A 22,315-nucleotide genomic window follows, 5' to 3' on the forward strand; every position below is an offset into this window, starting at 1 on the left:
GTAGAGCAATTTGAATCAAAATATGCTTGTGTGGGGATATATGGGATAGCAAGAAAATGATAGAGGCTGTCTAACTTGCCAATGAATTAATAAAAGGCAGATGAGAGAATGAGACCCTTTGAGAAAATACAGATGGATTTTACTGATCTGCCCAAGGTAGGAAGATATCAACATTTATCAGTATTGGTAGATCACTTTACCCACTTTGTGGAAGCCTTCCCAGTTGTCAGAGCAAATGCTGGAATGGTAGTAAGAATATTGCTAGAAGAAATTATACCATGATACAGATTGGTAATAGCTGTAGATTCAGACAGAGGTTCCCACTTTACTTCCAAAATAATCAAGGATGCAATGGAGACATTGGGATTAAAGTGGGAATATCATACCCCCTGGCATGCACAGAGTTCAGGAAGAGTAGAACACATGAATGGGGAAATAAAGAAACACCTTACTAAGCTGATGATGGAAACTAAAATGATTTGCTTTAAGTGTCTTCCTTTGGCCCTAATGTATATAAGGACGCAGCATAGAGGAGACAGGAGCATCCCCATTCGAGATGTTGTAAGGTGTGCCATGTGATTTTGAGGTCCCTGTCGAACATCCAAAAGCGAGAGATAGGATTCTGCAGGAATATAGAGTGAGTTTAATGCATAGAAGGCAGGAACTAAGGAAAAAGGGGATGGTAGCACAAAGCCGGCCTTGGATTTGGTGACTCACAAAATTCAGCCTAGCAATAAAGTTCTAATTAAGGTTTGGAAGGAGTCCACACTGACTCCCAGGTGGGAAGGCCCTTTCCTTGTTTTCTTTACTACAGATTCTGCCATCCCTACAGCTAAAAAGGGATGGAGGCATGTTAGTAGAGTAAAGGGACCTCTGCATGCGGAGGAATGGACTGTTGCTGGAGAAGATCCTATGACTAAGAGCTCCTCCTGAATCTGAATGGACTCCTACCTCTTGCACACAGGAAGCTGCTGCTACCAGAGTCTCTTGGGAGTCTCAGGATAGAAATAAGTTCTTGATTAATAGGGGTGTGTAGAGAATTAAAAGGAGGTATATTTGTGGCAAAAGAGATTGTAATTACTGGGTAAAATTTTATTGTGATAAATGTGGATTAATACTGGGGATTAATAAGGAGACTTTAATCTTGAAGGGGGTCTGTTGGCACTGTTAAGACCAATTTGAAACTTTAGAAAGGGTGCAAAGGCAGTATTCCAAGTGCATTGGGCTAAGGAGCAGGATAGTCCTGGAGCACTGGACTAATCCTAACTAATCCTACTGAATACTGTTGGTTATGTTATGATGTAAAAACATCCCTTATTTTCCAGCAGTCCTTGCTCACCAGAGAGGTCCCAGGAGACTGGAAAATGGCCAACGTGATCCCCATCCACAAGAAGGGTCAGATGGAGGAACCTGGGAACTATAGACCTGTCAGCCTGACCTCAGTGCCAGGGAAACTGATGGAGCAGGGGGTGATAAGAGCGCACCTGAGGGATGGCAAAGAGCTCAGGTCCAGCCAGCATGGGTTTAGGAAGGGCAGATCCTGCCTTTCTAACCTGATCTCCTTCTATGATCAGGTGACCCACTTGGTGGATGTGGGTAGGCCTGTGGATGTGGTCTATCTGGATTTCAGCAAGGCCTTTGACACTGTCCCCCACAGCAAACTGCTGGCTAAACTGTCAGCCCATGGCTTGGATGGCAACACTCTGTGCTGGGTTAGGAACTGGCTGGAGGGCCGGACCCAGAGAGTGGTGGTGAATGGTGCCACATCCAGCTGGCAGCTGTCACTAGTGGTGTCCCTCAGGGATCAGTGCTGGGCCCCATCCTATTTAACATCTTCATAGATGATCTGGATGAGGGCATGGAGTCAGTCATCAGCAAGTTTGCAGATGACACTAAGCTGGGGGCAGATGTGACTGGGTTGGAGGGCAGAAGGGCTCTGCAGCGGGACCTTGACCACCTGGACAGATGGGCAGAGTCCAATGGGATGGGGTTCAATAGCTCCAAGTGCCGGGTGATGCACTTTGGCCACAACAACCCCATGCAGAGCTACAGGCTGGGGTCGGAGTGGCTGAAGAGCAGCCAAACAGAGAGGGATCTGGGGGTGCTGATTGATACCCGCCTGAACATGAGCCAGCAGTGTGCCCAGGTGGCCAGGAGAGCCAATGGCATCCTGGCCTGCATCAGGAATGGTGTGGTCAGCAGGAGCAGGGAGGTCATTCTGCCCCTGTACTCTGCACTGGTTAGACCACACCTTGAGTGCTGTGTTCAGTTCTGGGCCCCCCAGTTTAGGAGGGACATTGAGATGCTTGAGCGTGTCCAGAGAAGGGCAACAAGGCTGGGGAGAGGCCTTGAGCGAAGCCCTACGAGGAGAGGCTGAGGGAGCTGGGATTGTTTAGCCTGGAGAAGAGGAGGCTCATGGGAGACCTTATTGCTGTCTACAACTACCTGAAGGGTGGTTGTGGCCAGGAGGAGGTTGCTCTCTTCTCTCAGGTGGCCAGCACCAGAACGAGAGGACACAGCCTCAGGCTGCGCCAGGGGAAATTTAGGCTTGAGGTGAGGAGAAAGTTCTTCACTGAGAGAGTGATTGGACACTGGAATGGGCTGCCTGGGGAGGTGGTGGAGTCGCCGTCCCTGGAGCTGTTCAAGGCAGGATTGGACGTGGCACTTGGTGCCATGGTCTAGCCTTGAGCTCTGTGGTAAAGGGTTGGACTTGATGATCTGTGAGGTCTCTTCCAATCCTAATAGTACTGTGATACTGTGATACTGTGTGATACTTATGTGTAAATGGGACTTATGAGGAAAATAAAAGCAACCCAAGCCAGTGAAGTTGGAATACAGGTGAAAAGAAAGGAATAACCATACAACAAGTAAGAGTACAAGGGAGATGTTTAGGTACGATACCACAAAATATGAAAATCTTACATGGAAATAAGAAGGGACAGCAGCTCCACTCAAGTTGAGCTATAGCCACAAACGGAATCAGATGGATCTGTAGTCCTTAGCTTCATTGTTCTAAGTAGTATTGAAGAATAGGATGTGCTTCTCTGAAAGAGGAGTGCTGTTTTTATGCCAATCACAGTGGAGTGGTGAGAGACTCGTTAGCAAAAATTTGAGAATGAGTAATTTATAAATGAATGGTCAAAAGAAAGGGTGGATTGTGACAAGTAAATTGGGATCGTTTAATAAGTTACTGTACCAGAAATAAGAATTAGATCCTATGGCACAAGCAGACATTGCTCTCGAGGCCACCTCTGAAGTGGTATCCCGGTTTGAGATGGTTGGGGGAAGGGATTACCAGGGAGGAGCAGGCCACGCTGTTCTAACTGGAAAGTTCTTTGTTCCTGTTATTCTGGTTAAAAGTTTGCTTGGTGCATAGACCTGTTACAATGTCTGCCTGGCAACACCCCTTGAAATCCTTTAGACATGCGTGTAAGGTGATGGAAAGTTACTGCCTTGTGGCAGGTGCATACATAAAGGGGTTGGAAAGCTCAGACATGTTGCGAGCCGTTGGTGGGCAGGAGACTCCCTGGCCACCCAGCTCTGCTTTTGCTTATTTTACCTAAATCAAGTTGATTTTCTTGTATTCAATCTCAAAGTGTGCGAGAACTGTTTTTAACATTAACAAACTCCAAGAAATAATAACCCTACCTCTTCTTATGAATATGCCTGCTCTGGTAACATAAACTGTAGCTTGTGCCAGCATGGCATGTGCAGGATTGATGGAGCAATCCTGCCTGCACCAAGTGCTGTAATAAAATATGCCTACTGCCAACTCTGCCTGAGTTTTGGGGTTCATTTCACAGGTCACAGGGGCCTGTACATCCATGGGAACAACTAGTTAAAAACTAATGCAGCTTTGCAGGAAGGTGGCCAGCAGCTTTTCAGCTACATTAGAAAGAACACAAATGGTAGGCTGGGGCAGGTGAGCCTTACGCTTTAGTCAATGCTTGTAAACCCACCCATGGGTTCAGTTCTGGGCTCTGGGAAACACATGTAAATCCTGGACTATGTTCAGAGGAGGGCTACATAGATGATCAAATGATTGCAGTATCTTCCATGTGAGGAAAGACTGGAGAGCAGGGAGTCTCTGATCTGGAGAAGAAAGGGCTCAAGGAAGAGTTTTATCAGGACATGTAAATACTTAGTGAGAGTTGGGAAGAGGGAGACAGATGTGTCCCAATGGTGCCCAGCAACAGGACAAGAGGCAATGGAAACAAATAAAACATAATCTTTTTTGCTCTGAGAGCTGTTGAACACTGGAAAGGCTTTCTGAGGGGGACTGTGGTTTCTCCATCTATGCAGATAGTCAAAACATGATTGGACATGACCCAGAGCAACCTGCTGTAGTTGATCATTCAGGTAGGAATGCTCAACTAGATGATCTCCAGATCTCTTCCAGCTTCATCCTTCCAGTGATTGTGAGAGTGACCAGACACTTGAATAATGGACCTAGCAAAAGGTCTTTGCATAGGATCTCCAGAATTATGCAAACTCACCTGAACAAGCTGCTGATCTGAGCCTGTCAGGACCTCTTAGGGAACCATATCAGCTGTGTTATTCTATGATTCTGTTCTAGATCCTGTGATGCAGATGTAGGTTACCCTAAGACCTTCTCAGAATTACCAGTAGCTTTAGCAGGAGGAGGGAGAAAAGGTCACTACCAGCTGTGAGATCTTAGGCCTGGACAGGGTTTTGAGATCACCTAAGTCTCATGTGGGGCTAGGAAGCAGAGGACTGGAAGCAGGTGCTAAGACTCCCAGCTGTGCTGTTTCATTTTGCCTTGTTCCTGTGGTCTGTCCGCCTGAGCACTTGCTTCCCTAATGGCATCTGTGCACATTTCTCTGAGCTCTCTCTTCTCTTTCTTTAGGATCAGCCACAACTTAAAGATGAATATTAGCAAATTTATTATGATCTTAAAAATAATTTTCACAGAGTAGAAAAGGCATTTAACTAAGGAGAACTCTAGATGAATTTTCTAGGACAACATGGCTCTCCAGGGTATTGTTTTCCTAAGAACAAATATGAATTCCTGATTCCTTAAGCAGTAGATGATGGGATTGATGAGGGGTGTCAGGATGGTGTACACCACAGAAATCAGTTTGTAGGAGCTGAAGGAATCAATAGACTGGGGTCTTGCATAGATAAACAAGGAGGCTGTATAGAACACCATGACCACTAAAAGGTGAGAGACACAGGTAGAGAAAGCCTTGTGACGCCCCTGGGCTGAAGGTATGCCCAAGACAGCAGAAATGATGCACACATAGGAGGCCATAATCACAATGAGTGGCACAAGAAGGATGAGCAGGGCCAGCAGGAAATCCATAAGCTCAGCTGCTGACACATCGCTGCAGGAGAGCTGCAGTAAGGGGGACACATCGCAGAAGAAGTGGTTAATGATGTTGGGCCCACAGTAGGTCTGTCGTGAAATGAAATAAACCTTCCCTGTGGCAATGAGGAAACCACTGAGCCAGGAGCCGACAGCCAGGTGGGTGCAGAGGCTGTGGTCCATGATGATCAGGTACTGCAGGGGGTTGCAGATGGCCACATAGCGATCGTAGGCCATGACAGCCAGAAGAGTGCACTCGCTGCAGGCCAGGGCCAGGAAGAAGAACAGCTGAGCCATGCAGCCTGTGAAGGAGATGCTTTGTTTCTTTGTCACCAAGCTCACAAGCACGTTGGGCACTGTCACAGTGACGTACCAGATCTCCAGAAAGGACAGGTTGCCCAGGAACATGTACATTGGCTTGTGGAGCTGGAGGTTGGTCCAGACAAGCACAACGATCATCACATTTTCAGTCACTGTCAGCACATAAGCCACCAAGAACACAAGAGAGAGCAGGACCTGGATTTCCTCTCCACCTGGAAAACCAACTAGAATGAAGTCAGCCACCTGGGTCAGGTTATCTGGGGGCATGCTGAGACTCATGCAGAAGCTTCTGTACACTTCTCAGGAAAAAAAGCATCATTCTGAACATCCACTCAGGCTGCCTGACATGCACACACCATGGTTTGAAGATGTAATCAGAGCTGTCTGGATTGAGGGGAAAAAAGGAAACCTTAGTGGTGTAATAAAATAATAAAGAACAATAAATTACATAATAAAATATAAGTTATGTAATAAGAGATGAAGCAAAGTCTTTGTTCATAATGAAAGAAACTCAAACCAACCAATGGCAACATTAGAGCAGATTCACCACTGGGGCACAAGGAGGATCTTGCAGGAGTTTTCTAGGACCGTTTTTGTAGGTGTAATTGGGGCAATGCTCACATAACTATGAGTTACATTTCTGTCCTGGATCCCAAACAACTTAGGATACTAGCACAGCATGATCTGAAATGTGCCAGGTACAGGCAAGCTTGCAGTAATTGGCAAGTCGTGTTTTTTTTTCCATAGTCTGTTTGAGTTTTCCACTTCACCTACTCATTTCTCCTCATGCAGAACTGAACCAGATGCTATGATGTACCACTCTGAACACTGATCTTGAATGACTCTGAACTATTACTGGTACAATTAATTGAGCCATCTCACTGTATCTTAAGGTTGCTTATACTCTGTAGGTCACTCTCCACAGAATGACTGATGTGTTTCCTGTAAATGCCTGTGACAGGATTTCCAAATATTCTTCCATCTTCCTGTTGCTGGCCTTTAAACTGAGACAGGAATCTCACTCTGCTTCAGGGGGGTGCATGGATCCCCTTGTGAATGATGGGGTTGTGGAGTGAATGCAAAAGTTAATGGGGAGACACAAACACTGAAAAAGTTACAATATCTCATTAAGCACCTTCTCAAAGTGTTGGTCATTCTCCTTTGACTAAAGGAGGACAGCCAGATGTGAAGTTAACCAGTTCTAAGTAAACAGTGTGAAATTAATCACACAGTGATGTGTTTCTGTTAGTGATTTATGTACTTAAACATGTTCTGGAGTGCTGTGGATGTGCTGGTGTGGCAGATGTCAGTCTAAAAGATTATGAGATTTCCATAGGTTCTGTGCCATATGTGGCAGGAATTTCTGAGACCTTCCAATACCTGAAGGGATCCTATAGGAAGGCTGCAGAGAGACTTTTCCTGAGAGTGTCTAGAAACAGGACAAGGGGCAATGGTTTGAATCTGTGGCAGAGCAGGGTTAGACTGGAGCTGAGGAAGATGTTCTTCAGTACCAGAGTAGTGAGACTGGATTAGGCTGTCCAGGGAGGTTGTGGCTGCCTCCTCTCTGTGGATGTTCAAGGACAGGGTGGATGAGTTCTTGAGAAGCCAGGTCTAGTTGAGAGGTGTCCCTGCCTGTGGCAGGGAGGTTGGAGCAGGTGATCTCTGAGGTCACTTCCAACATAAGCCATTTTGTGATTCTGTGATTCTAGGACATCTCAAGTGCTTTCATATGGCTGTGTTTAGGCTCTTGAATCCCTCCTTCAGTGTTCATCTACGAGTTCATGGCCATGTGTAATATCTTTTTCATGCTGTACTTATTTGGGCCATTCATATAGAATGAGAAAAAGAAAGCATGACACATGAGCCACAAGACATTCAGAACCTTCTGGAGTGACACCTGCTTGATGGGGAACAAAAGACCTCTGAAACATTACTGACAGCCTATGCATGGTCCAGCAAACCAAATCCCCAATTAACACAGTCTGTAGCTCCAAACAGTGGCCCATCTGACCCTGTCTAGGGTTGTAGTTGGGGCTGGGTTGCATATTTCTGAGCACTGTTGTATCCATTCCCTTTTCACTGTGGGTCATTATTTGAATACATGGAGAGCTTGCAGACCTTAGTGTTGTGTTAATGACTCCAGCTGAAGTGATCTTCAGGCACAGTGAGACAGTGCATTTTCAGCTGCCAAGGATATTTTAGACATTCCTTTGAGCTGGCAGATAGAACAGAACACCTGCAGAAGATGTGTGCCCTCCAGAGCAGGGCTCAAGGCTATGCAAAGTCTAAAATAGTGCTAGACATGCCTGTGTTGAAATTCCTTCATCCCCTTCTGGTGCTGGATGAGCTTAAGGAGTGAAATACCAGAACTTGACTAATATGTGCTTTGTTGCTTTCAGCTCTTCATTCTGAAGAAAGTAGAAGCTTAAGGGTGTAAGAAACTTCTCAGACACTGTACAGGTGGCTTGGATAACCCTCAAAAGGCTTTACTTTCAGTAAGTGTATTGAGTCAGTAGGGTTAACTACAGTGAATCTGACCTGTCTTCTGGAAGGTTTAAGTGAGGGGACAGAAATCACAGCAACCAACACAACTGCACAAACTTACCACCTCACATGCAGATAGGCTATTGAGTCTTGCATGCATCCATGGTGTTAGGTTTGTAGTAAACTCTGAGATAAATCCCTTTGAAGACCTATGTCCACACAGTCATCTCTGCTCATTCCAACACATCAGCACTGCCCAGATGATGAAGGTGTTCATTCCTCCAAGTGCATTAGATCAATGCTTCCAGTGTTGGACTGGGGCAAGTAGAAAAGGGTGTGCTGTGTCAACAGAGTGTAGAATGAACACATCTGTGGTGAGGAGAGAGGCTATTCCCAGGTCTTCTTAATTGTCAGCTTTACACACACATTTGTACATCTGGACACATAGCTGTGAAGGAAAATGAAAGATCAGACTCAGTGTGGACCTGGGCAGACTGATCTGGTTGGAGGTGTCCCTGCTGACTGCAGGGGTGTTGGTCATGATGATCTTTGAGCGTCCCTTCCAACCCAAAGCAATCTGAATCTGTGAAAAGCAGAAGTCTTTCACATCTTACATGCCCATGCAGCTTTGTGTCCATTCTGGAATGAGATTGTTGTTGTTTCTTAATGTCTTCTTTTGATTTCTCAGTTAAAGGTATTTTAAGGAAAGGTAATTGTCAAGAAATGACAATAAATTCTCATCTGATTACTTCATTTGGCATCAGGAGGCCTGAGTCCATCCCTCAATCAGGCAAAACTTTGCTCACTGTGTTAAAAACCGCAATGCTAATGAACTGTGCACCTCTGCACAGAGAAACTCTCAGATGAGCTACCAACACACTCTGCTGGAAGGCACAGGCAGGGAAAAATCTCACCTGAGATCAATTTCAGGATGCATAAACATTACTCAGAAGAGGTCTCACCAACCCGAATATTAAATACAGGTTTTAATCAATTAATCCTACAGAAGATTTCCCCTCTACAGCATGAGCCATGCAGAGTTATTGTTTTAATTCAAGTTGATTCTGTTCAACAAGTGACTGATGAGGACACTGGTGAGAGATCAAGGATGGACAGAGCCTGTGCTGTTGGTATTGACAGAGATATCAAAATGTAGGGAAATTGATGTCACATAGTACCCAACTCTGAGCATGATTAAAGAAGAGGAAGGATAAAAAAGTGAAAAAAAGTGAGAAAGCAGAAGGGAAGAGGAAGGGGAAGGAAGGGAAGAGGAAGGGAAGGGAAGGGAAGAGGAAGGGAAGGGAAGGGAAGAGGAAGGGAAGGGAAGGGAAGAGGAAGGGAAGGGAAGGGAAGAGGAAGGGAAGGGAAGGGAAGGGAAGGGAAGGGAAGGGAAGGGAAGGGAAGGGAAGGGAAGGGAAGGGAAGGGAAGGGAAGGGAAGGGAAGGGAAGGGAAGGGAAGGGAAGGGAAGGGAAGGGAAGGGAAGGGAAGGGAAGGGAAGGGAAGGGAAGGGAAGGGAAGGGAAGGGAAGGGAAGGGAAGGGAAGGGAAGGGAAGGGAAGGGAAGGGAAGGGAAGGGAAGGGAAGGGAGAGGTGACTGTGAAGAAAGCTATTAAAAATGTGCATTAACAGATGCTAAACCACAAGACAACACTTACTTGACAGAAAAAGATATTATTTGTTTTTTTTTTCTTGAGTCTTGTTTGAAATAACTGCTGAAAAGTCCCATAGAAAAAAAGTGGGGTTTAGAGAATTAAAATAAAAAATGGTAGGCAATAGAAGTTTCATATAAAACATGGAATAAATTTCTTTGGAAATTAGAGGTGAAGAATTAGACAAGGCTGAGAGAGCACTGTTTCAACAGCACAGTCACAAGCTGTGGCTGCTCTAAACAAGAGCTCTCTGGTGACAAAGCAAGCAAGAAACATGAGCTGAGCTACCCAGCCTCCCCAGTAAATGGTCTGCCTCTCAGCCAAGAAACAGTTCAAGGAGTGGCAAAGGCAGAGGTGTGGCAGAGGTCCCAGACAGGCAGGCTCTTGAAGAAGTGAAACATGGTTGGTTGGTGACAGATGAGTGTTTACACGATGATAACACTCATATCATTCTTTCCCCAAAGCATACTGACATTGAGCAGTCAGAAGACCATGAAGGAAAATCACAGAATCACAGAAACATTCCGTCTGCTAGACCCTTTCAGGATCACCAAGTCCAACCAGTATCCCTATTCTACATGGCTCACCCCAAACCATATCCCCAAGCACCACATCCAAACAACTTTTAAATGCATCCAGGATCAGTGACTCCACCACCTCCCTGGGCAGCTCATTCCAGTGCCTGACCACTCTCTCCATGAAAAAGTTTTTCCTAATGTCCAGTCTAAACCTACCCAGTTGCAGCTTCAGGCCATTCCCTCTTGTTCTATCACTGTTTACCTGTGAGAAGAGACCAGCACCAACCTCTCCACAGCCTCCTTTTGGGCAGCTATAGACAACCATGAGGTCTCCCCTCAGCTTCCTCTTTCTCACACTAACCATCTCCCTCAGGCTCTCCTCGTCAGATTTATTCTCCAAGCTCTTCACAGCTTCCTTGTCCTTCTCTGCACTGGCTCCAGCACCTCCACATCCCTCTTGTAATGAGGTGCCCAAAACTGAACAAAATACTTCATGTGTGGCCTCACTAGAGTTGAGTCCAAGGGGACTATCGCCTCCCTACTCCTGCTGGACACAGCATTTCTGATCCCAGCCAGGATGCCTTTGGCTTTCTTGGCCACCTGGGCACTGCTGGTTCACATTCAGCTGCTTGTCCATTACAATCCCCAGGTCCCTTACTGTCAGAAGCTCTCCAGCCATACTGCCCCAGGCCTGTAGTGTTGCTTGGGGTTGTTGTGGCCCAAGTGCAGGACCTGGTATTTGGCCTTGTTGAAACTCATCCCATTAACATTGGCCATGGACAAAATCTATCCACGTCTCTCTGCAGAGCCTCCCTACCATCATGCAGAGTGACTCTGCCACCCAACTTGTGCCATCTGTGAACTCACTGCTGACACACTGTGTCTGAATCAAGGGCATAAATAAAGATGTCAATCAGAAGTGGTCCCAACACTGAGCCCAGGGGGACACCACTAGTGCCTGGCTGCCAGCTGGATTTAGCCCCACTGACCACCACCCTTTGAGCCTTTTTGTCCAGCAGCACTTTATCCAGCAGAGCCGTGTCTGTCCAAGCCATCAGCAGCCAGTTTGGCCCCAAGAGTTCTGTGGGGAGCAGCGTCAAAGGCTTTTCCAAAGTCTGGCTAGATCTGCAGCTCTAACTGCTTTTGAATCCCATCAGTGTGGACTCACAGAATCACAGGACCTCGAAAGATCATCCAGTCCTAACTCCTTCCAGAGCAGGATCACCCAGGGCAGGCCACACAGGAACACATCCAGGCAGGTTTGGAAAGGCTCCAGAGAAGGAGACTTCACAACCTCTCTGGGGAACCTACCCCAGGCCTCCAGCACCCTCACAGGGACAAAGTTTCCCCTTCTGTTCCCATGGCACCTCCTCTGCTCCAGCTTGCCTGCGATGGCCTTTGTGCTGTCCTTGGCCATCCCTGGGCAGAGCCTGAATGTGTCCTCTCGATACTGTCCTGCACATCTTTAGCACAGCAGTGAGGGCAGCCCTCAGGCTCCTCTGCTCCAAACTCCAAGCCCCAAGCCCCAGCTCCCTCAACCTGGCCTCACAGGAGATGTTCCACTGCCTGCAGCAGTTTGGGGCCTCTGTGCTGGACTCTCTCAATCAGTCATCTGAGGTCCTTCTTGAACTGAGTGGCCCAGAAGTGGGCACAATATTCTAGATGCGGCCACCATGCAGCACTTTTCCGTGGCAGGTGCCTGATGCAGAACAGAAGTCAATAGAATCGAGTTCATGCTGGGAGTTACTTCCGCTTTTGACCTCAGATGAGAGTAACAACAGCCAAGTCTTTATTCACGTAGGTGCATGGATATAAGACATCCATATGTGTAACACATAGATACAATTCCTGTATGCAGCAGTGCAGGTGTACCATGATATGTAAACACAATGCATGACTTTCCCTTCTCCATATTGCTGCCACGAGCTAGATTTACCTGGAGAATTAATGGAAAAAAAAGAAATAAACCCTCCAGAAAACAAGTCTTCCTCCTTAGTACCTGTGCCTCCCCTTTCACAGAATCACGGAATGTTAGGGGTTGGAAAGGACCTCCAGAGATCATCCAGTCTAACTCTCTACCAGAGCAGGGTCACCCCGGGCAGGTCACACAGGAACAAATCCAGGTGGGGTTTGAATGTCTCCAGAGAATGAAACTCCACAACCTCTCTGGGCATCCTGCTTCAGGCCTCCAGCACCCTCACCCCAAAAAGGTGTCTCTTTGTGTTTAGTTAGGGCCTTCTGTGTCCCAGATTGTGCCCACTGTTCCTTGTCCTGTTGCTGGGCACCTCTGAAAAGAGCCTGCCTGTGGAGGGATTCCTTGCTAACAGGACATGAACTGATAAGAATGAGCAACCCACACTGCAAAGTGTCCTTGAATCCATCTCGGAGGCAGGAAACCAGGCGGTGGGTGCTGGCCCCCACATGCAGCTGCAGGGGGCTGACCCTGCAGGTTGTTTATGTAAAGTTAACCTATCTGTGCCTCACACATGACCTTAAGGCAATCTGTACTTTCCACATGTACCAATCTTGAACTAAGTTAGCTGTGCACACCTCTTCCAAGTAAGCATATAAGTCACTGTACCACGAAAATAAATGGAGAATGAATATCTAACCATATTGGTGGCCCAAAAGTCGTTCATCTAGGGTGCAGTGCTGGCAAATGGTGCCTGAACAGCGACAAACGGGCATCGGGAAAGATCATGTCTGCTAAGGCATTTAATTATGTCTCGCCAGGCAGAATGGAGGCATTGAGTGATTTTAAAGTCTCTACCGTCAGCAGCAGCTGAGTCCCACAGTGCGTTTCCCACATCTCTCCAGCACTCTGGGCTAGGCATCATATGGATCCGGTACACAAAGTCCCTCTAACTTCCTATGTGATCAGCTCACGGAGCTTGGTCCTGGCATAAGCCTTCTCACAAAGAATAGGCTTGCCAAAATGCAGTGCTGCATCCCTCTTGCAGCCTGATCTGCAGAAACACATGGAGTACTTGGCCGCGGCTCCAGGTTTCCGGCTACTGCCCTCTTTTGCAGCACCCTCCGGTCCAGTGTCACTGGTGACGTTACTTTTCAATATGAAAATGTCCACAGATCAGTCTGCACTTACCAACCCCAGCCCTTTATCCATTCCTACCCGGACAGTCTGCCTCAGTCTTTGCCTGAATGCCTGTTTCACTGTTCAGGTGCCATTTGCTGGCGTTGCACCATGGGATAAATGACTCTTGGGTCATTAATATGATTATATGGTCATTCTCCCATTTATTTCCATGTTACAGTGACTTATATGCTTACTTGGAAGAGGCGTGCACAGCTAACTTAGTTTAAGATTGGTACATGTGGAAAGTACAGATTGGCTTAAGATTGTGTGTGTGATACAGATAGGGTGGCTTACAATAAAAGTCTGAGGGTCCATCCCCTGGGCTGGCTAACCCAGCTTCCTTGCAGCTGTGTGTGGGGGGTGCCACCCAGCACCTGGTATCTTAAGTCCAAGATGGACTCAAGGACACTTCACAGCACGGGTGCTCATATTTATCATTTCATGTCCTGTTAGCAAAAATCTCTCCACACACCTTCTCTCAGCTCTTTCTGAAATGAGAATTGTTTGAAAGCAAAAAAAGAGACCACAGTAAATTAATTGTGGAAAGTCAGAGGATTTGTTTCTAATATCTTTATATTTCCAAAGAAGTTTTAATTTTGAAAATTTCAGTGCTGCAGTTAACTCAGACATACCAATGAGGGCAATTTTTCAGTTGCTTCAGCTATGCTTGTGATTAAAAGTGTTATAAGTACCAGGCATAAACTTGCGTTCATGCAAAATAAGGCTTTAATAGAGTTGCAGGAATCAAGCAATGCACAGGCCTGGGTGCGCAGGGAGGCTCTGCTCTGCCCTATCGCACACCTTTTGTTTTTAGTGTTCCCTTTTTATATCCTATTCTATTACAGATTCATTGCTAATTCTAAGAAAAGGTTGGGTTTTGCTTATCAGTTCTAAGAATGGGAGGTGTCTCTTCCACGCATGTCTCTTTTTACTCGGTGGTCCCTCTGGTGGTCTTCAGGGATGAAGTAAGAGGTCTTCTTCAAGTGTCCCCTCCATGAACTCCTAACTAGTCCTCTGTTTGCTCATGCGCAAAGGCTGTCTCTTCCACCTGCCTCACTCCTCCACCAAGCTTTCTAGCTTCTAATTATTTATTGCTGTTATCTTAAGCCAAGTGTATGCTTTTGTGATGGCTGTGCAAAGAGGAGTGCAGCTCCATTCAAACCCCCTCTTCCTCCCTGTCCTGGGCCTCCTGCCACAGATTGATCGGATCAAATATATATTTCTCACAGAAGAAAGCAGATTATCTCAGAACCACTGCCTCATCCCTGCAGGTGTTCATGCATTATGTGTACCTTGTGCTTAGGAACATGGTTTGGTGCTGACTCTTCAATGCTGGGTCGAGGATTAGACTGGATAAGCTTTGAAATCTCTTCCAGATGGATGTATTATGTGGCTCTGTGAAGTCAGTGTTTCTTAGAATCACATCTAGCCCACCTTCGGTTACTAAAAAAGGGCTGAATTGAGGTGCCAGAACACCAGTGTGCAATGCCCTTCTGTGGATGTCGGGTACTCCTGCTGTTGTTTAAGGGTGCTGGAGTTCTTTGGATCCTGTGTCACAGCTGATAGCTTGTCCAGAATTTCGGGTTTGCTTTTTCCTAGAAATACAATTCAGGGAGAAAAATTATGTAGTTAATATGGTTTTTTTTTTCCCTCCACAGATTCATGTGGTGAATATCTGTTGTGGAGAGCCTGCAGGCCCAAAAAGAGGCTTATTTACACCTATGCATGCCTGGACATGTTTTTCTGCCAGAACCCCTGGTTGTAAACAGGTTAAGCCCACACACACCCAGCTCGTGTCTCCCTGGGGTAAACCCATGTGATCCCCATATTTGGGAAAGTCCAGGCAAGAGCCTTCTGCCTATTATGGTAAGGTTTGGCTGACTGCCAACCTGATTGGTCATTCTAGTGGCCAAAGAGGCCATTAATCTCAGCCCACAGTCAATAAATAGGGGTGCACAGGTAAACAATGTGCTCAGCTCTGACCCTACCCACAGCTCAGCTTGGACCCCATTGCAGCCCCCTGCTGCTCTGACTCACCTGCATGGCTCAGACACAACTCTGACCCTCACTTGCAGCACTCAGCCACTCAGACCCCCACGCTCAGACACCATAGCATAGCTCCAATGCTCAGAGGCTCAGACCTCATGCTTTGACTCATTCGCAGCTTACCTGCCTGCATACCTTTCTTGCAGAGCTCATTTAAGCCTGCACATAATATATATATAAGGAGCCTATAGCCTCCTAAATCAGCTGTGCACATCTGCATGCTATTGCTATCAGGACCAGATCCTGCATTGCCTTTACTGATGGAGCTCAGACTCCCAGAAGCCGCACACACTTTGCATGCCCACTACCTATCATTGCCTGGTAAAAGCCACTGCCACTGAGATAATCAGGAAGCAGATTCCGGATTGTCTGCACGCATACACGCGGCCTGAAGCCGTGAACACCCATGCCAGAGACAGCACTGATATTCTCCTGCTTCTGAAATTCTGCCAGCTGATAAGCCATGGACGCAACATCCAGAAGAAGCCAGCAGCACCAAGGCAGAGATCACATCCTTCGCCAGGAGAACAAAGGTTAGAGAAAACCAGTATTTCCCCAGAAACTGGGAAGATTTATCCTTTCCCCTCAAGCTGGGAAGAAAGATTCCAGCCTCAGAGTCCATGGGCAGAGATCCCTGAAGTCTGGACATTAGACACAGGCTGTGATGCAGCCCCGGAGGGTGATTAATAATTAATAAGAATTGTGAGTAAAAGCTTCAATACCTCTGTAATATAAGTTGTCTCTGCCATAGAGCAGAAAGAGTTTCAGCCCACTCTGCTGGGCAAATAGCATAAAGATCCCAAGCGGCACTAAGCCACGGGGAAAACTCCTCTCTCTGTTTATAGTTTGAATGTTTGCTAGTTAAATAACAAATCCCTGTACATATTTTATCCTAAATTGTTTTCATAACCATGTACAAAATTTAATATTAATGTACAGTGGTTGGGGGTGGCAAGAGTTCAGAATATTGAATCTAATAAATCTGTATTTTTATATAAAATTTATATCACCCCAATTAATTTCTCTCCTCTGCCAAATAGGCGTAGGTACTGAGAATCCCCCTCTGCAACAATATTAAAATTGCAATTCCAGGAGACCCCATAAATTTCAGCAATCCGTTTTTGGTTTAGTTTAGCCCCCCCTGGGATGTTTAATGTTCAGATTTTATTTGCTTAGGAATACTGATGACACATGATTTGGAGGAAAATTCATAAGCAAAGGGCAAGAGCATTTCTACCAGTGCTCACACATGCTTAAAATTAGCACAGCACTTAGTGTTGATTATGTTGTGTCACTGCCATGAGAAAAGCCAGAGGAAGAATACTTTTTTTTCTTTTGAAAAAGCTCTTGTGGTTTTCAGAGACTCCATTCTCTTACGTAAATTCTTAATTCTGTATAGTTTATGAGCATAATATCATTTACCTAGAGTGGTAACTTGCAGGATATGATGCACCTTTCTGTTAACAGAACAGAAATTCTCTTTTACTTCTCTATTTGTCCCCTTTGCTAGATTTTTCTCTCTTCCTCTAGCTCATTTTTTCTAAACCCAGATAGGTAAAATTCACTGCAGCCGTACTGCACAGTTTGGTGCTTTGTGGGTCTATTCTTTTCCTTTCCTCTTTGACTGTCCAGAGATGTTGTCGAGTCTCCTTCCCTGGAGACACTGAAATCCCAGCTGGAGGTGTTCCTGTGAGACTGTGATGGTTTGAGAGTTACCCACCTCCCCACTCTTAATTAAATCACCCAGACTAGACTCAGCCACCTGGAAATTAAGAAATGACGCTTTATAGTTACAGCTTGGCACAATGTACAGGCATATATACACAAATATATATGGTTATATACAGACATATACGAGGTAAAGGTAACACAGAAACACAACATCCCTCCCAGAAACCAGAGTCCCCAGGAGGGCCTCCCAAATCCACATCCACCTTCTTTCCCCTCTACCTTATCCCACACTTTGCCTTACGTGAAAGGTGAGTTTGGAGAATTGGCCAGGGGGGTTAGGAAGCAGAAGGATTAGTTACATAGACAGCAGATTAGGGAGAAAAGTGCAGGCAGCCAGATGCAGGCAGCCAGAGACATACAACAACTCTGTTATCTATGTTTATGTTCTTGTTTTTGTACATCTCAGCAAGCCTATGAGTGAAGTAGACATCACCACTGTTTCCTTTTTACAGATTATAATCTACTTCTGCTCACCAAAATATCCCAGCTAGCCTCAAACTAGCACAATCCACCCTGTCTATTTCACTCAGAGTTTTGCTGAGAACTATCTGATCTAATCTAAAACAACATTTACAATAATGAATATCCCAAGTTCAGTTCACTCTTTGTTCCGGCTATCTGTCGTGGAGGGCCCGTAGGCCCAAAATAGGCTTATGTGTGCTTTGCCTTGCCTGGACATGTTTTCTTGCCCACACCAGAAGTAAACACAAATGAACACAAAAGGAAACACAGTAGACCTGGTGCCATAAAGTCTGGCCTGCCCAGGGCCCAGGTTGTGTAACATGGTCATGTCAGATACACACACTTGGCTTGTGCATGCCTTGTGAAAGGCTCATGCTTTTCCCATATTAGGGAAGAGCAGGCCTGTGGACTTTGCCTATCATGGTGTGGTTTGGTTAACTGCCAAGATGATTGGTCATTCTGGTGGCCAAGGGGCCATTAATCTCGGCCCACATCTGATAAGTAGGAGGTACACAGGTAAACAAAGTGCTTATGCCTGCTTGCCCGCCTGCCTGCTCACCGGCAGTGCTCACCCACAGTAATCACTCTAATGCTTGCTTGCTTGCTTTGCTGCCATTTGCCTGTGCTATCTACTTTTCTTTATGGAGCCTAGTTTCCCGTGCAGCTGTGCACCCTAGTGCATGCCTGCTGCCTTATTATTGCCTGGTAAACTCCACTGCTGCAAGTTACCAGGAGCAGACCCTGGATTGTCTGCGCGTGATTGGCCTGCATGGCCAGTGTGACACCGTGCTGAGACTGTACAGCATTCTGCCTCCCCACCTGAAGGTCCTGCCAGAAGCCGGGAGAATAAGGTCAGAGATTGTCTGCATGTCTGTGTCCTTTCCCCCTGAAGCTGGGAGGATCTACAGCCTCAAAGTCCATGGGCAGACTTGCCTGAAGATTGGATACTTTTATAGGCTGTGACATAGCCCTGGAGGGTGATTGATAATTAATAAGAATTTGTGAGTAAATGCTTTAATGCCTCTGTAATTCTCTACTGCCTTCTGCCATAGAGCAGAAAGAGCTCCTTGGGCCCATCTACTGGGCAAGTGGCATATTGACCCCAGGTGACATTTGGCCACAGGGAAATTCCTCTCTCTGTTTTTATAGTTTAAATATTTGCTAGTTATTAACAAGTTACTGTTTGATGTTATTCCTAGAATGTCTTTCATAACTGTGTAGAACATTAATATTAAAATTCAGTGGTTGGGGGTGGCAAGAGTTCAGAATATTAAAATTAATAAATTATATATTTTTATGGAATATCATATCACACCAATTAATTTCTCCCCTCCGCAACACTATCTCAGATATAGATGATTCAAAAGCTCAGAACACAGCAAACAGTTTGTCTCCTCACAGATGAGAGGAAAACAGGGATTCCCAGGTGACACTGGGTTTGTGTATTGTAGAGTCTTTAAAGATTCTTTCATTGAATGCCATTTAATACCTATAACAGAAAACTCCTAACACCTTGTATTACACACTCTGAATTTAAACTCTCTCAGCTAAGGTTAGATTTCTCTGCGGCACATGCTGGATTTCACCATTCTCCTGTGTTACCCAGTAGGTGTGACCAGGACTTTAAGCAGACACCACCCTTTGGACAGGTTTCCCTTCACCCAAAGGAGAAAATACCGAAACAGTTTTCCCTAACAGATTCTTTTCATGTACAACAGGAACCTTATCACCATCTACTGTTTGGACCAAATTGGATTTTGCAGGTCCTGCTCTGTTTATAGAACCCCTACTATTTACCAATCAAGTTGCTTCTGCTAAATGTTTGTCCCAGTTTTTCAGAGTTCCACACCCCATGGCTTTTAAGGTAGTACTTGGCAAACTGTTGTAGCGCTCAATCTCCCTGCAGCTGGAGCATGTTGTGGAGGACCAGTAGGCCCAAAATAGGCTTATATATGTTTACCTATCAAACGGACACAAAGGGACACAAAGGGACACAAAGGGACACAAAGGGCCTGGCGCCATAAAGGGACATAAAGTGTCTGCCCAGGGCCCAGGTTGTGTAACGTGGTTGTGTAAGACCACGCGCTTAGCTTATGGCCTACCAGGTGCAAGGCCTGTGCTTGTGCTAGTTTGAAGCAAGCTGGAATGTTTTGGTAACAGAACTAGATAATGGGCAGTGAAATGAAAACAATTGATGTCAACTTCTCTCACAGTCTCGCTGAGAGCTCTGGGAAGAAGAAAGACTCTTTCTCCATTTTGTTTCTCACTCTTGCTTTTGCCTTGGACCTGGTCACATCTCATTAACCCTGCTCCTACTAACCTTGCTCCCTAACCTCTTGGCTGCACCTCTCTTCTTCCTGAGAACTGGGGTAAGGTTGAGAGGGCCGGGGGAGGTGTTGGGGTGGTTTGAGAGCCCCTCCTGGGGACTCAGGTTTCTGGGAGGGGAGTTGTGCTTTTGTATTGTTTATCCTTTGTATATTTCTGTATATAAGTGTATATAACTGTATATATTGTAAATAGCTGCTTGTAAATTCTGCTAGCTGTAAATAAATTGCTTCATCTGTATTCCCAGGGTCCGTCTGAGTTAGCTGGGGCAAATACAAAGTGTGGGGGGGCGGGGTAACCCCCAAACCATCACATTTTTAATTGGCTTGCCCAACGTGGGGCTAGATATTTTTGAGTGACTGGAAATTAGCTCTGGGAATTAAGATGAAGCTAATCAAGCAGCTATTGTTATTTGGTCGGTGCATTGCTCTGGTCTGGTTTTGTTTTCTTGGCATTTAGTTGGTTAAAAGGACAAATTGTTGCTTATTTTATTGATCTGGCTTATAATAAGGCTAAAGCTAAGGTTTCAGATATGTTCTGGAGCTGGGGTGATTTGATTCTTGGTTATGCTGGTTTTAATATCTCTGAGAATATTACCAAGGACATTACAGGAGCTCTGGTCAATAATGTGACAATCAATGGAAATTCTGCTTTAAATATGGCTCTAATGAGAGTTATTCAGCCTAAGACAGGAATTCCAACTGTTTGCTTAGGTACATGCTCGTGTAAAACTGTTTTTCTTCTCACAGTTTTTAATATTTGCCTCATGATTTTGATATTCATATTAATTTTGGCATTATTGGTGAAAAATTCAAAACCAGCTTCTGTAAGAGCTAGGAAAAATTCTGTGTCTCAGAAACAGTCTCTTTCACAGCAAAACAAGGGAACACAGTTATCAGCTTCCCCCTTGCCAGCCTCTGCCCCTCCTTCTCCAAGTGCTGGGAACACGGCCAGTGTTCCTGCCACTAACTTAAACAATGATAACAAAAGCAAAAACAACGGACAGAGTTCAGCAGGAGCCTCAGGAGCACAGACAGGTACCCAAAATCAGAATGTCCCTAGCAAAAATGATAACACCTCAGGGTTGGCAGGCATCCCAGGAGGACAGGCAAACAATCCTACTAGTGCTAGTAACGCTAGCCCAGTCAGTCCAAATCCTAATGACACCAGCTCAGCCAATCTGAACCCCCAGCCAGCAGACCAGAACAAAAATCCTCCTGTTAAAAGCAAGGCAGATTTGAACTCACATGCTCCAGGTCAGACCCCTAAGGATTCAAACCCTCCAAGTCAGACTCCTAAAGATTCAAATCCTCCAGCAGACACATCCAAGTCTGTTGCTGCTCAGGCCCTTCTGGCACCTGCTAAGGCAAAAGCTAAGACAAAGAGTGGTTCGCAGGAGGATGTAAGAGAGGGGACCTCTGGTGATCAGCAGCAAGAGGAGGAAGAGGAGGCAGTTAGTCTGCGAGACCTTGTAGATGTGCTGAGACAACAACACTCAAGTGAGAGGAGTGCTGTGAGGTTAGCTGCCAGGAGAGAGGATGGTTCCAATGAGTTTAGGAATGCTATGAGGAAGATTGTGTTAGGCCAGGCACCACCAGAACAACAGGAAGAGGAGGAGGAAGATGACATCCAAGGCTCCAAGGATCCACTCAGAGAGGTCAGGGAAGTTAGGAAGGAATACTCAAGGGAATCAGGAGAGCCAATCTTAAGCTGGCTAGTGAGATGCCGTGGCATTGGTGCTAATGCTCTGCAGGTAGGAGACAAGTCTGCCAAGCAGCTGGGACCACTCACTAAGGAGAGTGGAGTGGACAAACACCTAGCAAGTCCTCTTGGTAGGGTTAGCTTGTGGACACACCTTCTGTTGGCTGTGGCTATGAGATATCCTTCCCGAGATGATTTGCCATGGGCTGCCAAGAAGTGGAACACCGTTGAGCAGGGAATTAAGCTTCTGAAGGAGTTTGCTGTGAAGGAAGTGCTTTATGGAGATCATGGCACTCATGAGCCTGACGATATTCCTTTGGGAACAGGTCTCATGAAGAAGCTTATTAAGCTTGCTCCTTCATCCTATGCTAACATCTTGGCTAGTAAGTTTCTAGCAAGGAGTGATAATGGAAGATCTTTCACTGTTGGTGAATTCACTGACCAGCTCAGGCAGACTGAGGACAGCTTGTCACATTCTGGTATAATCTGTGCCGTAAAAACTATGACTTCTGAAATAAAGAGCATGAAAGATGGTTTTGAGAATACCATGAAAGAACTGAAGGAGGACCTTAAAACCTCAATTTCCAATCTGGTAAAGGATACCGTTCCTGCATCATCTGAATGGGTGCATGTTTCTGCAGTCAGGAACAGACGCCCA

The 22,315-nt window shown here is 45.8% G+C and overlaps 1 protein-coding gene across 1 annotated transcript; it reads right to left on the reverse strand.

The window, feature by feature from the left end:
- Positions 1 to 4,975: 4,975 nt before the first annotated feature.
- On the reverse strand, positions 4,976 to 5,914 carry LOC135191927 (olfactory receptor 226-like). The gene has a single exon (XM_064174613.1). It carries the CDS (start codon positions 5,912 to 5,914, stop codon positions 4,976 to 4,978), a length of 939 nt encoding a protein of 312 aa, XP_064030683.1.
- Positions 5,915 to 22,315: the final 16,401 nt, after the last annotated feature.

Source organism: Pogoniulus pusillus, chromosome 40, assembly GCF_015220805.1.
Source record: "Pogoniulus pusillus isolate bPogPus1 chromosome 40, bPogPus1.pri, whole genome shotgun sequence".
In the NCBI taxonomy this organism is placed as follows: Eukaryota; Metazoa; Chordata; class Aves; order Piciformes; family Lybiidae; genus Pogoniulus; species Pogoniulus pusillus.

Bases quoted from the DNA above. Each gene is read 5' to 3' on its own strand.
- LOC135191927 (XM_064174613.1), bottom strand. From the start codon at position 5,914: ATGCCCCCAGATAACCTGACCCAGGTGGCTGACTTCATTCTAGTTGGT.